General features: G+C 40.9%; 1 protein-coding gene across 3 annotated transcripts; it reads right to left on the bottom strand.

Annotated features, from left to right (window-relative positions):
* Positions 1-5,581: 5,581 nt before the first annotated feature.
* EXO5 (exonuclease 5) lies at positions 5,582-12,806 on the bottom strand. 3 transcript variants are annotated; one of them, XM_079932859.1, is made up of 4 exons: positions 12,506-12,806; positions 11,786-11,956; positions 11,625-11,681; positions 5,582-7,225 (listed from the first exon to the last, which is right to left on the bottom strand). In XM_079932859.1, exon 4 carries the CDS (start codon positions 7,214-7,216, stop codon positions 6,104-6,106), a length of 1,113 nt encoding a protein of 370 aa, XP_079788985.1. In that variant the 5' UTR covers positions 7,217-7,225; positions 11,625-11,681; positions 11,786-11,956; positions 12,506-12,806; the 3' UTR covers positions 5,582-6,103. The 3 variants fall into 3 exon arrangements, with proteins under 3 accessions (XP_079788985.1, XP_079788984.1, XP_079788986.1); XM_079932858.1 differs by having other exon boundaries at positions 11,625-11,956; XM_079932860.1 differs by lacking the exon at positions 11,786-11,956.
* Between the last annotated feature and the right edge of the window lie 3,629 nt (positions 12,807-16,435).

Raw genomic sequence — 16,435 nt, 5'->3', positions numbered from 1 at the left:
TGTACCACATCTTCTTTATCCATTCATCTGTTGATGGGCATTTAGGTTGCTTCCATGACCTGGCTATTGTAATCAGAGCTGCAATGAACATTGGGGTGCATGTGTCTTTTTGAATTATGGTTTTCTCATGGTATATGCCCAGTAGTGGGATTGCTGGGTCATATGGTAATTCTATTTTTAGTTTTTTAAGGAACCTCTACACTGTTCTCCATAGTGGCTGTATCAATTTACATTCCCACCAACAGTGCAAGAGGGTTCCCTTTTCTCCACACCCTCTCCAGCATTTGTTGTTTTTAGATTTTCTGATGATGCCCATTCTAACTGGTGTGAGGTGATACCTCATTGTAGTTTTCATTTGCATTTCTCTAATAATTAGTGATGTTGAGCAGCTTTTCATGTACCTCTTGGCCATCTGTATAGACACCAGAATTTTTAAATACTGGAAAATCTAAATCAGCAGTATGCTAAAGAGAATAATTTACCCTTAGTTCAGTTTCTTCTAGCCATACACTAGCTTAGGTCAGGGAGATGAAAAGAACCCGACAAAGTAGACTGAGATGGAATAATCCGTGAGGCAGGTGGAAAAGAAGGAGGGTTTGAATCTGCAAAATCAAGGGAAGAAAATGTTCCAAGAAGGAAGGAGTGATCCACTGCATTAGATGCTGCTGATAGGTCAGGTAGGATGTGAACTAATAATTGGCTAGTGGATTGAGCAGTGTGGGAGTTGTTGAAACATGCCCTTTTGGTGTAGTGATGGAAGTTTGATAAAGTCTGATAAGAGTTAGGTAAGGGTGGGATGAAACAATGGGAGAAAGCAAGTACATATAGACAATTTCTTCAGTTTTGCTTTTTTAAGACGAGTAGAAAAATAAAGCTGTCCTCTGCGTATGGAATTGGGGTCCAGAATTTTTTTTTTAAGATGGAAGAAATTAGTGTTTGTATCCTAATTAAAATGATACAGTGGAGAGGGGGAAATGGACAATACAGGAAAGACGACAGTTGCAGGAGGAAAGTCCTTGAGGAAAGAAGGGATGTAATCCAGTACATAATCGGGGGGATCAGTTCTAAGCAAGAGTATGGACAATTTATTCATTGAAATAAAAGGGGAGGCATACAGGGAGGAGGAAGGGTAAGCTGGGACAAAGTGAGAGAGTGGCATGGACATATATACACTACCAAATGTAAAACAGATAGCTAGTGGGAAGCAGCTGCATAGCACAGGGAGGTCAGCTTGGTGCTCTGTGACCACCTAGAGGGGTGGGATAGGGAGGGTGGGAGGGAGACGCAAGAGGGAGGAGATATGGGGATATATGTATACATATAGCTGATTCACTTTGTTATACAGCAGAAACTAACACAGCATTGTAAAGCAATTATACTCCAATAAAGATGTTTATAAAAAGGGGGTGGGGAGAGGCAGAGTCGATAGGTACAGATGCAGACACGTGCACAGATTTGATGGTGGGAGAATGAGGATGTCCTCACCTGAGTGCTTCTATTTTCTCAGTGAAATAGGAAGCTCAAAGTGAAGATAGGGAGAAGGTATTACAGGTTTGAGGAAAGAAAATAGTGTATTACATTGATTCTAATACTTTTTCATATTTCAACATCTGTGAAATTGCTGTCTTACAAATGATGGCATGCCATAGTTTAATTGGCAGCATATTTTTTCTTTCTTAGTAATATGTAAAATAATGATGTATCTTATAATCAATGGCATCTGAGATCCTAATGTTATTTAGGAATGGTGAGAGTGAATGGATTACAGAAATGTGGTACTATTGCCTGGCATCATTAAGAGCCCGCTTGATATTAGTAGCCCTTAACTTTACTGGCATTTTCAATGTCATAAAGACATATTTTTATATCTAATCTTTAAAAAGTCCTTTCTTGACATGTAGCTCACTTGAGCAATTGCTCTATTTCCTAGCTTTCTTTCATAGAATAATTTTCTCTAAAGAGTTGTTTCTTGTTGCTGTCTAAATTTTCTCACTTCCAACTGTCTCCTCAGTCCATTCTAATTGGCTTCTTGACCATAACTACTCCTAAAACTGCTCTTGTCAAGTTACCAATGAAATTTCAGTTGAAAAATTAAATGGACTTTCTTAGTCCTCATCATATTTGACCTCAACGGCATTTAAGAAAATTGAAATACTTCCTTATTTTGACTTCTAGAACATCTCACAAAAGATCATTTCTCCCGCCTCACTAACACTACTTCTTTATTTTCTTTACTGAATACTCTCCCTCTGTCCTGCCTCCAAATGTTGGAATATTCAAGGGTTTGGCCTTGGGCCTTTTCTTTCTGAAGTTTTCCTCAAATGGTCTCATTCAGTCTCATGCCTTTAAATACCATTTATTTGACGTTGACTGAGAAATCTGTATCTCCAGCCCTCATCTCTCCCTTGAATTTCTGACCCCTAATTCCTTATGCCTACCTGAAATCTCCCCTTCGAGAGGCTTAAAAGCCACCTCCAACTTCACATGTTCAAATCAAATATTTAGGAGCCATCCTTGATTTCTCTTCTTCCTTTTTCCTGTCTTTCTCTCATAGTATATATGTTCTATGAGGGCATATATTTTATTCGTTTTTGTGATATTGTGATTTATAATAAGAAATATGTATTTGGCCTTCATCCCCAATTCTGGCTCAGAGCTCCTAAAACTCTTGGAATTCCCTAAGTGATGAGAATGAGCATGGTGTCTTTTGTTATGTTAATGAGGCGACTTTTGGACTGCACCTAAGGATGGGGGCTGATTGCCAGGAAAACCAAATCATGTGATTAGAGGGTTGGAACTTTCAGTCCCATGCCTCCTAACCTCTGGGGAGGCGAGAGAGGCTGGAGGTTGAATCAATAGCCAATGGCCAATGATTTAATCAATCATGGCTATGCAATGAATGATTTAATCAATCATGTCTATGTAATAAACCCCCAAAAAGATGGGGTTCAGAGAGCTTCTGGCTTGGTGAACATGTGGAGGTGTGGGGAGAGTGATGTGCCCAGAGACGGCACAGAAGATCTGCACCCTTTTTCCATACCTTGCCTTATGCATCTCTTCCATATAGCTGTCCTTGAGTTATATCCTTTAATAATAAACTGGTAGTCTAGTAAGTAAAATGTTTCTCTGAGTTCTGTGAGCCACTCTAGTAAACTAATCAAACCCAAGGAGGGGGTTGTTGGAACCTCCAGTCTATAGCAGGTAGGTCAGAAGCACAGGTAGACAACCAGGACTTGCAATTGGCATCTGAAGTGGCGCTAGACAGGCAGTCTGAGAGGACTGAACCCTTAACGTGTGAGACCTGACATTATTGCCAGGTAGATAGTGGCAGAATTGAGTTGAACTATATGACACTCAGCTGATGTCTGAGAATTGCTTGGTGATGGGGAAAAAAAACCACACGTTGGAATTGGTGTGAGTAGAATTTTAGTTTTGTCTATGACTATATCTCCAGAGGCTGACACATAATAGGTGCTAAATAAAGATTTATGAATACTGAATAAATGTGAAACTGTCTATAGTTTCATGTCCATAAGTGCAACCTGTCTGGTTAGGGTCTTGAATCTATAGATCAATTTGGGGAAAATTGATATCTTAACAATATTAAGTTTTCCAATCCATGAGCATGGTATATCTCATCATTTATTTAAGTTTACTTTAATTTCTCTCAGCAGTGTTTTCTAGTTTTCAGTGTACAACTCTTGCATATTTTTTGGTCAGATTTATCCCTAAATATTTCATAATTTTGATATTATAAATTGTATTTTTGAATTTCCATTACCAATTGTTTGTTGTGACTATGTAGAAATACAATTTATTTGTGAATGTCGATCTGTTAGCTTTTCAAAGTTTCCATGGGATTTCTTACATAGATAATCATGTTATCTGCAAATAAAGTTTTATTTCTTCCTCCTCAATCTGGATGCTTTTTATCAATTTTCCTTTACTTATTGCATTGGAAATAAGTTATCCATCACTACAATGATGACTAGAAATGGTGACAGATGACATAACTGCCTTTTTTCTGAACTAAGGGGAAAAACATTGTCTTTTCATGAGATTGAGGAAGTTTCCTTTTAGTTTTAGGTTTCCAAGAGTTTTTCTGAAGAACAGATGCTGTATTTTCTCAAAAAAAATTTTTGCATCTATTGAGATGATCATATTTTTTTCATGTTTAGTATATTAATATGGTGAATTACATTGATACTTTTAATGTTAAACCAATCTTGCATTCCTGGCATAAACCTCATTTGGTCTTGTCCTTTTTCTGTATTGTTGGATTCTGTTTGCTAAAATTTTGTTTAAAATCTTTGCATTTATGTTCATAGGGTATACTGGTCTACCAGTAATATGTGGTCTGGGTATCAGAGTAATGCTGGCATCATTGAATGAGTAGGGAAGTTCCCCTCCTCTTCCATTTTCTGGAAGTTTGTGTAGACTTTAGTATTATTTCTTCTTTAAATATTGGGTAGAATTCAGCAGTAAAGTCATCTGGACCTGGAGTTTTCTTTCTGGGAAGGTTTTAAACTACAAAGTCAATCTCTTTATTAGATATAGGGCTATTCGGGTTACAGATTTTCTTCTTGAGAGAGCTTTGGTAGTTTGTATCTTTCAAGGAATTTTTCTGTATCATCTAAGCTGTCAAATGTATTGGCATAAAGTTGTTCATTATATTCTCTTATTATTCTTTTATTTTATTTATTTTTTTATTTTTTTGCGGTACGTGGGCCTCTCACTGTTGTGGCCTCTCCCGTTGTGGAGCACAGGCTGCGGACGCGCAGGCTCAGCGGCCATGGCTCACGGGCCCAGCCGCTCTGCGGCATGTGGGATCTTCCTGGACCGGGGCACGAACCCATGTTCCCTGCATCGGCAGGCGGACTCTCAACCACTGAGCCACCAGGAAAGCCCTAGAGTCTCAGTTTTGACCTATAGTAAATATCATTGATAAAACCAATATAAACAATATGTCTTTGGTATCATCAATAATTTTTAAGCATGCAAAGGATCTGAGACCAAAATATTTGAGAATGTTGCTCAATGGAAAAAGAGATGAATGAACCAAAGGACTAGAAACAACTTACACTATCATCAACATTATCTTCATTATTATCAGCTGCAGCAGCAGTAGCAGCAGCGCCATCCATATACTGAATCATCGAATGAGTCTGCTGTGCTGAGTACTGTCCTAAGCTCTTTGCATGCATCATCTCATTTAATCCTCATAATAACTCTATGAGGTGAGTATAATTACCATCACTCCATTTTCCATATTGGAAAACTGAGGCTCAGAAAAGGCTTAGAAAAAAAAAAAAAAAAGAAAAGGCTTAGAAACTTTCCCAAGGTCCCAAGCTAGTAAAGAATAGAGTCCAGGTCTGTCTAATTCCAGGGCATCACTTATGCTCTGGTCTTAGAGTAGGAGATGATGATGGGTACCTGTGGGGTTGAAGATAATACAAGCTTCCACTCACGTATACATTCTTTTGTAAATATTAATATCATTTTTACTATTTTCATTTTTTATGACTTCCTGTTCCTGCTTCATTTTTCCTTATTTCTTTGAGCATATGTAATTAGGCTTCTTTTAAATTCCTGCTCTGCTCATTTCACTACTTCAGAAATATGTTTATGTATGTACTTAAAGGCTTGGAATAACATGCACACACAACTATTCTGGTGGTCCTCTTTGAAGGGTTGAGATTATGAAAAAATCCAGTTCAACCAACCTGGACAGTGTTTCATTTTATTTCATTATATAAAATGTAGAAACCCTGATTGAGAAAAAATAGGGAAGAGACTTAAAAGAAACTGAAGAATCTTCTTAGGAAAGCAATGATTGCTGAAGGATACCTTGCTCCAGCCATGATAAGCATCTGTCTTCTTGGCAATCTACGGCAAAGCTCCAGGGACAGTATAATCCCAGATCTCTCCCACTCACCCCTGAGCCTTGGTCCTGGATTTGTGTGGTAAGAGGCTGAGGAAATATGAAAAGAACCAAAATAAGAACACTCTCCATGGAAGTGAAGCTCAGAGACTGGTCCTCTTTCACTCTGCTGAGTACGTTAGGAGCAGGAAAGATCAAAGTTCCTGAAAGTCTATCTTCCGTTCATTTGGCTTTTTCAGCTTGCGGCTCTAGCATGGATTTGGGCAACCCACTGCTCTTCCTCCACTCACAGATATCTGCATAGGTGCATGTCCGGCATTTCCAAGCCTCCTCCACATCAACACCTTGAGGCTCTCGGTGTCCCATCCAGTAGGCCATATAGTGCTGCACTTTGTTTCTCACCTCCGTCTCTTCAAAGGCCACTATCTCTGTACCCAGCAGAGTGGCAGTCTCTTGGTGGATATACTCAATCTTCAGCATATCAATAACTGGGAGGTCAGACAGTGTTAGAGACAGGAAGACCAGCTCCATGAGGTCACCCAAGGACTTCACAGAGAAGCCTCCCTGCCGGGCATGCCTCAGCACTGAAGGTCCCAATGGCTTTCCTGGACTCAATTTTGTGTGGTGGATTAGGCTAGCAGTGGTCACTTTCCCTTGTACCATGGCATCAAAGATATATTTGTACAGGCTGACCTGAAAACAGTCTTTTTTTCTCTGAGCATCTGGAGGGAGCACAGGGTGCCTGCGTGTCTTGAGTTCAGCCAGTTCCAGTTCCCCCCTGGCTGTATAGTGCAGCTCATCAATCACTCCAACAAGGAGCACACCCTCCACTTCTCCAAACACTGGAAACTCTCTGATGCGCCCTTCTGACTGCAGGGTAGGAATCATCGATAATATGTTCAGAAACTTAATTGCCCAAGCATCTTCTTTAGAGGTGATGGGGACAGTCACAAGATCATGAACTTCTAGTTCTCTAGCTAGGTGGATGCTGGCACCACTGTCCAAAACAGATGACTTCTCAGGTGTCAAGAAACCAGGAAGCTCCTTACCATATACCATTTGCTGTTCACACCAGTTCTGAGTAGACAGGTCAGTGACATACAAATATTTAAGATGGAATTGTTCCATAGGTGACAAGACATCCAATCCTCTTTTCCACTTTGGTAAGCTTGTGAGCTTGCGATCCTTCCCAGGGAGTTCAGAAGAAGGGCCAGGCTTGTTATGTGAAGTACTTGACTCTTGTGTATCCTCCAGGTCCAGAAACTCTGAGTCACTCAAGTCTGAGAACCCTGAGGCCTCTGCTGACACCGTCTCCTCTTCCCTAGTCTTTGCCATGGCACAGCTCTGGATTGGGCAAAGGCCGTGCATATCATGTTAAAGAAATGCATTACCCAAATGAAAAATTTCTCAAAAGCACTTTCAAATTCCAATGAGGTAAAAAAGAATCACGACTAATCATTTATATACAGTCTTTAAAGATGCTTATTTATTTATGACCAATTAGTAATGCTATGGAGTTGTACTACGGGTACAATTTACAACAATAAGACTCATTGTATCATCCATATATGAATACTTGGCAAAAATTTTTAAGGGCAAAATAAAACTTAAGTTTTATTACTGAATCTGGTACTAACATACCATATGTGACTTTAAGCAAATCATCTACTTTGTCCTCAGTTTCTTCATTTAAAAGGAAATTTGAGGTTTGCCTTTTTTCCTTCAAAATTCTACTGACTTGGGACATTATTTCATTTTTTAAGTGAATGTAGATCATTATAAATGTTGGAGCAATGTTTGCCAGTTTACCATGGACCACTTCTACAATTCTTTTGATACAAAGTCCTTGACTAGGAAAATAAATCTCAATAACAAACTGTTCCTTGAGAAAAATCAGCTCTACAATGACTGCTTTCAAATGTAGTTCTCAGAAACGTAGTGTGGCAAAATTCAAAGACTAACTACAGATAAATACAAATAGATCTACTCATGAAGTAATAGCATGAAGTAACGAGAGAGGATATTCACAGCAACGTGGAAATCAGTTGTTTTTTGTGTTTGAGATATATTAAGAAAATGACAAGAAGGAAAAGCTCTTGGTGGGTTTTACTTTACCTTTACTGACTATAAATTCCTCCTAACACTATAGAAATTGGTGTTTCCCACTAAGTTTATTTTCTCCCTCCACAAGAAATCAGCTTATGATGGAAAATATGTAAGTGAAAACTCTTAAAATATTACTGTATTTTGCTATAAATAATAGTGAATATTTATTGCACAGTTATTGTGTGCTAGACACTGAGCCAAGTGCTTCACACCCAATATCTCAGTGCTCTACTGAGGGACAAATACTCTCCCTTTTTACAGCAAACAATTTCACAAGCACAGGAGACAGAATAGAACAATGAACACAATCTAGATAAATAACTGTTGACATGTTGCTGTGTTTGCTTCTTTCAGGTGTTTTTTTTTAGCCTATTTTAAAATAAATTACAGAAATCATCATGCTTCAAATACAAATGCTTCACATACTTTTCCAAAGCCTCCTACATTAACTACAATATTATCATATCTACCAAAATTAATAATTCCCTAATACTCCAGTCCATATTCAAATTTCCTCAGCTGCCCTAAAAACCATTTGGATAGCTTTTCGTTAAACCAGGAAACAAAGACCATACATTATGTTTGATTGTTTTGTCTCTCAAGTATTTTTAATCTTAAGAAACTAGGGGAGTTCCCTGGTGGCCTAGCGGTTAGGACTCCAGGCTTTCACTACCATGGGCCAGGTTCAATCCCTGGTCAGAAAAAAAGAAACTAGTAGCGGGGAGGGATAAATCAGGAGCTTGGGGTGAGCACATGTACACTACTATATATAAGATATTTAGATAACCAACAAGGACCTACTGTATAGCACAGGGAACTCTACCCAATATTCTGTGATAACCTATATGAAAAAAGAATCTAAAAAAGAATGAATATATGTATATGAATTACTTTACCGTACAACTGAAACTAACTTAACATTGTAAATCAGCTATACTCCAATAAAGGGACTTCCCTGATGCTGCAGTGGTTAAGACTCCGTGCTCCCAATGTAGGGGGCCCGGGTTCAATCTCTGGTCAGGAAACTAGGTCCCATATGCATGCTGCAACTAAGAGTTTGTATGCCACAACTAAGGAGCTGGTGAGCCACAACTAAGGAGCCCACCTGCTGCAACTAAGACTTAGCGCAACCAAATAAATGTAAAATAAAAAACTATACTCCAATAAAATTAAAATATGAAAAAAAAAGAAACTAGGCAAATTATCTTGTGAAGATACTCTTTCTAAGCCTTCCTTCTTACTTCACATATCTAACCCTGCATACCCCAAAAAACAAAACAAGGTATGAGCAGCCCACTAGTATTTTGACTTTGGGTGACAAGAAAATAACTTGACACAGAATGTAAGCTGATTGAGGTAAAAACTGTGAGCGAAGCTTCCTCCTTGCTACTCTAAGAAGCAATGAAAGAGCAGTATGTACCAACTCCCATGTTAAAAACTTAACAACTGATACTTTGAAAATGGTATTAATATTAGTTATCATTGTACTTAACTAATTTTTAAATAGTCTAAATGTCCCTAATGAAGGAAAACACAGATAGCTGGAAAACAAGTTATTTGCAATGAACCAAAGTAATATAATGCTAAGACTTCTGGGTATATCCTATAAAGTTATTGCTTTATAGGATATTTCAACAGTAATAAAACACAGAAGCTGCACGTTTACACAAGTGTCTTAAACTATAAATGTGCCTTAGATGATGATAGTTTCAAAATTAGTAATGTTGGACTTCCCTGGTGGCGCAGTGGTTAAGAATCTGCCTGCCAATTCAGGGGACATGGGTTCGAGCCCTGGTCCAGGAAGATCCCACATGCTGTGGAGCAACTAAGCCCGTAGGCCACAACTACTGAGCCTGCTCTCTAGAGCCCGCGAGCCACAACTACTGAAGCCTGCGCGTCTAGAGCCCGTGCTCTGCAACAAGAGAAGCCACTGCAATGAGAAGCCCGTGCACCACAACAAAGAGTAGCCCCCGCTCGCCACAACTAGAGAAAGCCCGTGTGCAGCAACGAAGACCCAAGACAGCCAAAAATAAATAAATAAATAAATTTATACAAAATGAGTAATGCTATTTGGACTATGAAGTCCCTGAAACTGGGAGAGAATCTTTACCCTCCACCAAGAAACAAAAGTTAAATGGCAATTAACACGTATACTTCGGGTTGCCCCCTACCCCCACCCCGCTGCAGGGGAGGGCACTAAATCCACATCAACTGACCTTGAAAATAGTTTACTTCAAATATCCAGTCCTGGGCTATCCAATATGTAGACACCAGTCACATGCAGCTATTTAAATTTAATTAAAATTAAATAAAATTAGACACATTTCAAGTGCTCAGTAGCTACATGTGGTTGGTGGGTACCACATTATAAGGCACAGATATAGAACACTTCCCTGTCACACAAAGTTCTATTGGACAGTACTGGTTTCAATTATTTCGTATGTATCTATTAACTCCCCAAAGAGAGCGTAAGCTCCTGAAATGCATGGACTTCCTACTTGTTTTACATACAACACTCAAAACAGGGTAGCTCTTAACAGGTAAGTGAAATGTTTGTAAAGAAGACACAAGGGACTTCCCTGGTGGCGCAGTGATGATGAATCCCCCTGCCAATGCAAGGGACACAGGTTTGAGCCCTGGTCCAGGAAGATCCCACAGGCCGCGGAGCAACTAAGCCCGTGCACCACAACTACTGAGCCTGCGCTCTAGAGCCCGCCAGCCACAACTACTGAGCTCACAGGCTGCATCTACTGAAGCCTGCGCACCTAGAGCCTGTGTCTGCAACAAGAGAAGCCACTGCAACGAGAAGCCCACACACCGCAACGAAGAGTAGCCCCGCTCACCACAATTAAAGCCTGCGCGCAGCAACAAGACCCAACACAGCCAAAAATAAATAAATTTATATTAAAAAAAAAAAAGAAGAAGACACAAAAGGAGAGCATTCTTTGTGGAATTATTTACCTAAAAGGAAAAAACAATACACTGGGGATGGACAATTCAGACTCAATGTGTTGCCTGGACTTTCCTATGCAGAAAAAATCCAGGCAAGGGCATGATGCAGTGTGCACTTTGTCCCCAAATTCAGTTTGTATCTTTTTGACAGAAGATGATTTTACATGGCACATGGATCAACATCTTAGAATAAATATAAAGCTTAGAGTGTTCTTCAAAGGCATAATTTCATATGTAGTGTTTCTAAGCACAAGTTTGATTTTTTAAATAAATGTAAGTAAAAAATTAAAAATATGAGACTAACAATACATGTGGTACATAGGTATGGTAGAAATAGGTGGTAAGTGAATGAGATGTTTGGGAAACACCAGCATGCTGCCAAGAGTCTGGGGGTCCTAGAGATCTGGATTCTGAACCTGAGTAGGTCAATAGTATTTAGTATGCTACTTGCCTTATGAGTATCCTTGGGCAAGTTTGCAGTTTTCCTGAGGCTACTGACACATCTTTAAAATTAGAGTACTCCTTCCAACCACACTCAGCTACCCAAACAACTGAGTGATGGCAAAGTACACACACTGGCACTCAACAAATGTGGCTCTCCTTCTCCTTCTCAAGCGAAAGATGAGATAGTACACCTATTCCCTCTGACAAATTAAATTTTAGGAGAGAAGAAACTTCTACTCACCTGGGACTTGGCTGATCTTCCTCCTCACAGGAAAGGTAAAATGCTGAAATGACAAGGCTGGGGGAGGAGGAAAGAGCTCTGAAAGACCAGGTCTGCAATCGGAGAATCCCGATTAGCAACTCTGGGCCTTGCTAGAACAGAGACTTTTGGTCCTTTCTCACCTGACCAGTCCCTCACATTGCGGCGTTTCCTCCGCTCTGATTCACACTGCACAGACTGTTGCTCACCCCAGATCCTACGTAAAGCTTGCCTGGCTCCGAAGGCAAATTCTCCGTGACTTGTTCGTTTTTGCCCATACCCTGGATGCCGTTACTTGATCCAGTCCCCGCTCCCTGCAAGTAAAAGGGTCAGCAATAACGAAGGTCCCCCAGGAGCTCCGAGAGCAGTTTCCTCTTCCAGCCCCAACTTCGGCCCAGAAGCTCGGGCAGAGACCTCAGATCAGATGTTTTTCCCCTCTGATGGGTTCCTGCTGCCTGCGGAACTGCCTCTGCCTTCACGCTCAACATCCTGACTTGCTCGGTGCAGCCCGGCCTTGTGGGCTCCAAGAAAGCCTTAAGCGGAGACCTTCCCACCGGCCCCAAAACCACTGTCTCCCCGGGAATTCTATGCATGTCCGAAAGTTTACTGAGCACCTCCCTACAGTGTACTGGAGGAGGGAGCAAAGGATTGCTGGACTTGGGAAGGGGTCCCAGCCGACAGCAGGGTCTTCCAAGTTCGAAAGGTCCTGAATCCACAGGAGCAGACGCGATAAGCCGCTGCCCCGGAGCCGTTCCCACCCAGAAAGGGGGTTGGGGGGACGCGGCACCCGCGGAGACAGATCCCCTGAGTTCCAAAACGCAGCCCCTCAGCCCGCCACCGGCATTCGCCGGCCTTCCCCTAACCTGGGATATGCCTCGGAACCCCGGACTCCGCCGGCTCCGCCGAGGCCTCGGAACGGCTCCCGGACCCTTTCCCCGGACACGCAAGTGCAAGACAGGCAGAGGACCTCTGGTTTCGCGCTTCGCACAAAAGCCTCCTGGACACCAGGCCCAGAATGCCCAGCGGCTGCCCAAGGTCCGCCCCCTCCCGGAGGCCTCAGCTGCGCCGCTTAGTCTTCGCGCGTCTGCGGCTCAGACGCGAATCCCGCTAGCTGCGGGGCGGAGGAGGGTCCTGATGCTGTTCCGCCTCTGCGGAGGTCGTCCTTGTGGGTCGCTGGCTGTGCGTGTGGATTCATTCGGGACGGAACTGCGCCGTCACCTGACCAAGAAGCTCCCACCCTGGCGGCTCCCGGCTACTGCCAAGCCAGTGTAGGGGAAAGGTCTAGGGCATGTCCCTTTCCGCGGTGCACTTGGCCTCTGCCCGTTAGCGCTGCGTCTGCGCTTTGCCACCTTGTACGCCTTTCTTTGCACCTCGCACCAACTTTCCCAGCTGAGAGAACAGCCACGAGCTCACTTTTCGAAGATGCTGACGCTCGTCTCATCAATGTATTTCTTTTTTCTATTTGCTTGCTTTTTAATTAACCCTTTTATTGGGAAATATAACACAATTATATTCTGAAATAGAAAGGTGAGTATAATAATTATTGAACAGACATATCATGTAGAGCAAAAATAGTGTCGTGCCATTCCCAAATACACTCCCATGCCTCCTTCCTGAGAAAACCAGTTGTCTGACTTTTATGACAATCATCGATTTTTTTTTTAACAGCCATCACATATTTGGAAACGATTTGTGACAAAGGTGGCATCGCATAGCAATGGAGAAAAAAAGATGGCCTTTTCAATGAAGGTTCTGAGACAATAGGGTATCCTTATGAAAAAAAATATAAAATGAGACCCCTTGTCTCACTTCATCACAAATATCAATTCCAGGAGGATTAAAAACCTAAATACATTTTGGACTTCAGAATAGGGAAAGATTTTTTTTTTAAATCTATTTATTTACTTACTTATTTTTGGGCCTCGCAGCTTGCGGATCTTAGTTCCCCCACTAGGGATTGAACCCCAGCACCAGCAGTGAAAGCGAGTCCTAACTACCGGACTGCCAGGGAATTCCCCGATTTCTTTTTAAAAAATACAAAAATGTTGGGAGTTCCCTGGTGGTCCAGTGCTTTCACTGCCCTCGCCTGGGTTCAATCGCTGGTCAGGGAACTAAGATTCCGCAAGCAGCGCAGCATGGCCAAAAAAAAAAAAGTTAAATAAAAAAGAAAACTACAAAGGAGATTTTGGGTCAGTTGGGGGAATTTAAATGCGACATATATTAGATAATAGTATCAATTATCAATATCCTGAGTGTGAAAATGATTTTGTGGTTGTGTAGGAAAACATCCTTGTTCTTGGAAATAATGAAAGTTGAGGGGAATCTTACACATCAAGTGAAATATGGGTGGGCATTGCTGTATTGAGGCTGGAGGTTTCTACCTCCTCCCAAGTATAACTTTCCTTCACCAGGATGTAATTCCCAATGCACAGAAGCCTCTCCTCAACCCTCTCACACATGGACCTGTTATCTTCAAACGGAGTTTGAGGGGCAATGCTGATTGGTGGAGTGAAGCAGAAGCGATTCAGAAATGATCATGCCGTGGGGAAAAGAAATTTCCAAGATAGCAGGACGATGTTCCCCAAAGCTTTCATTCTCAAATTTCAGAAAATGAAATTTTCTGAAATTATGATAGCCTTTCCCCAAAAGGCTATCATAAGAAGTCGGGGCATTTAAGGTCCATCTGTATACAAAAGCCTTTGATTTAGTTCCTCCACCTCCAGGGATATCTGTAATATGGGAAATACTGTTAGACACAAGTTGTCTGTTTTCCTCTTTCCATCTTACTTTCCTTACTCTTTCAGAGGGTAGAATTTGTATCTCTAAATCACACTGATTACAGTCTTCCACTGAAGTGTTTATATGATAAAAGTGTTTATCTATATGAATGCTCTCAAGAGCTTCACTGTCCAACACAGTAGCCACTAGGTACGTGTGGCTCTTAAGCATTTGAAATGTGGCTAGTCCAAAATGACATCTGCTGTAACTATAAAATACTGTATTTTGAAGATTTAGTAAAAAAAAAAAAAGTTAACTCACTAATAACTTTTATATTGATTACATGTTGAAATAGTAATATTTGGATATATTGTATCAAATGGAATATATTTTAAAAATTAATTTTACTTACTGCTTTTTATTGCATTAATGTGGCTGGTAGACATTTTTAAATTATTTATGTGGTTCGCATTTGTGTTGTGGCTCACATTGTATTTCTCTTGGACAGTGCTGCTCTTGAGCATCAGACCTAAGGGCAGGGAATTTATCTTGCTCAAGTTTGGGTTCCTTACAGGTGCTAGAACAATTATTGACATAATTTTTATATGCTTAAGAGAAACCCACTGATAATATTCTGTATTTGAGAGACTTCTCTTCCCAGTATTAAGGTCAGCCTCTCTTTAGCCAAACACCAGTTTCTGGTAATTGAAAAGGGCATTGCTTAGTTGGAGAAAGCCAGAAAAGGTAGCCCTAAGCTAGGAAGTTGGGGGAGCTGGGGATGAGTTAAGGATGTAAGACTGGGCCATGCTTCTGCTAAAACAGGCAGCCTCAGATGTAGGACATTTGAACTCTTGAATCTATTAGGTTTTATTCATTTATCAGTTTGAAAACCCAAGAGCTCTAGCTTCAGGTGAGGCTTGATCCAGATGTCAAACAGTGAGACCAGAACTGAGTTTTCTCTCTCCATTTCTTGGATCTATTTCCTCTGTGTTTTTGCATTTATAGGCAGTCTTTCTCCTCTTCCACTGCCAGTAGCTTCCAGGGCCACAGTCTTCCAGATTTGTGTCCAGTGGAAGAAAAGGAAGCCCATTCCCTAATACCTCAAAGATAAGTCCAGAAATTGTCCAATTGGCCCTGATTACTCAAATTGGGGCTGTGTGCTTGTCTTAACCAGAGTCTTCAAGAAAACAGAGCCTGAGGCAAGGATTCGATGATTTTTTTTTTTTTTTTTTAGGTGCAAACCCATGGTAGCAAGGGTAAGAAAAGAAGGAAGTGTAGCAAGCAACAGTGTGAAGCAAATTGAAGTTGAATAGCCCTGGCTATTGCTTCATGTTGAGCCATGGTCCTCCATAGTGATTCCAGAGTAATTTTATAAAATTAAAATCCCTTGCTATCACTCTCTAGTCAAAAATCCTGTAGGATAAGGCCTAGATATTTATTTAGTAAATTCAGCCAAGACTTCAATTGTTCATCCAAAACTTCATAGATTTTGTGTAGTATTCCCTGAAGATGTGACACAAACTAAATCTGGGAGGATGAGTAGGAGCTAAAAAAGAAGTTAGGCAGAAGGAGGAAAAAATAGCATAGTTGATCACCAGAAACCATGAAATAGCATGGAATATTTGGAGGACCATAATATGTTTATGGCTGGAGAGAAGTACGCTTGGGGGGAAATTTGGGAGCCACTACTAGAAAAATAGGCAGTGCTCTATACCAAGTATTCTATTAAGGAATCTGACATTTAGCTTCAAGTTATAAGAAACCATTGAGGGATTTCAAGCAATAATTTGATTAGTTATATGTTTTAGTGTGACCACTCTGGCAGCAGTGGGGATGACAGAGAGATGAGTCCAGATTAGATATATAAAAAATATTTAGGAATCTATTTAAGCAGTTAGGAAATGCTAAGAGCCTGATTAAAGTACTGACAATGGGAATAGAGCAGAGGATATAAACTGAAGAGATCCTGAACAGAATGTATAGGACCTGGTGACTGATTGGGAAAGGTGACGGATGAGAGGGAGAAGTTTAAACTGGAGAATTGGATGAGTGGTGATACCACTTCCTGGATTAAG

This window comes from Stenella coeruleoalba (assembly GCF_951394435.1).
Source record: "Stenella coeruleoalba genome assembly, chromosome: 1".
Classification (NCBI taxonomy): domain Eukaryota; kingdom Metazoa; phylum Chordata; class Mammalia; order Artiodactyla; family Delphinidae; genus Stenella; species Stenella coeruleoalba.
The sequence above is the reverse complement of the archived record's forward strand: the minus strand, read 5'-3'. Positions and strand labels throughout refer to the sequence as shown.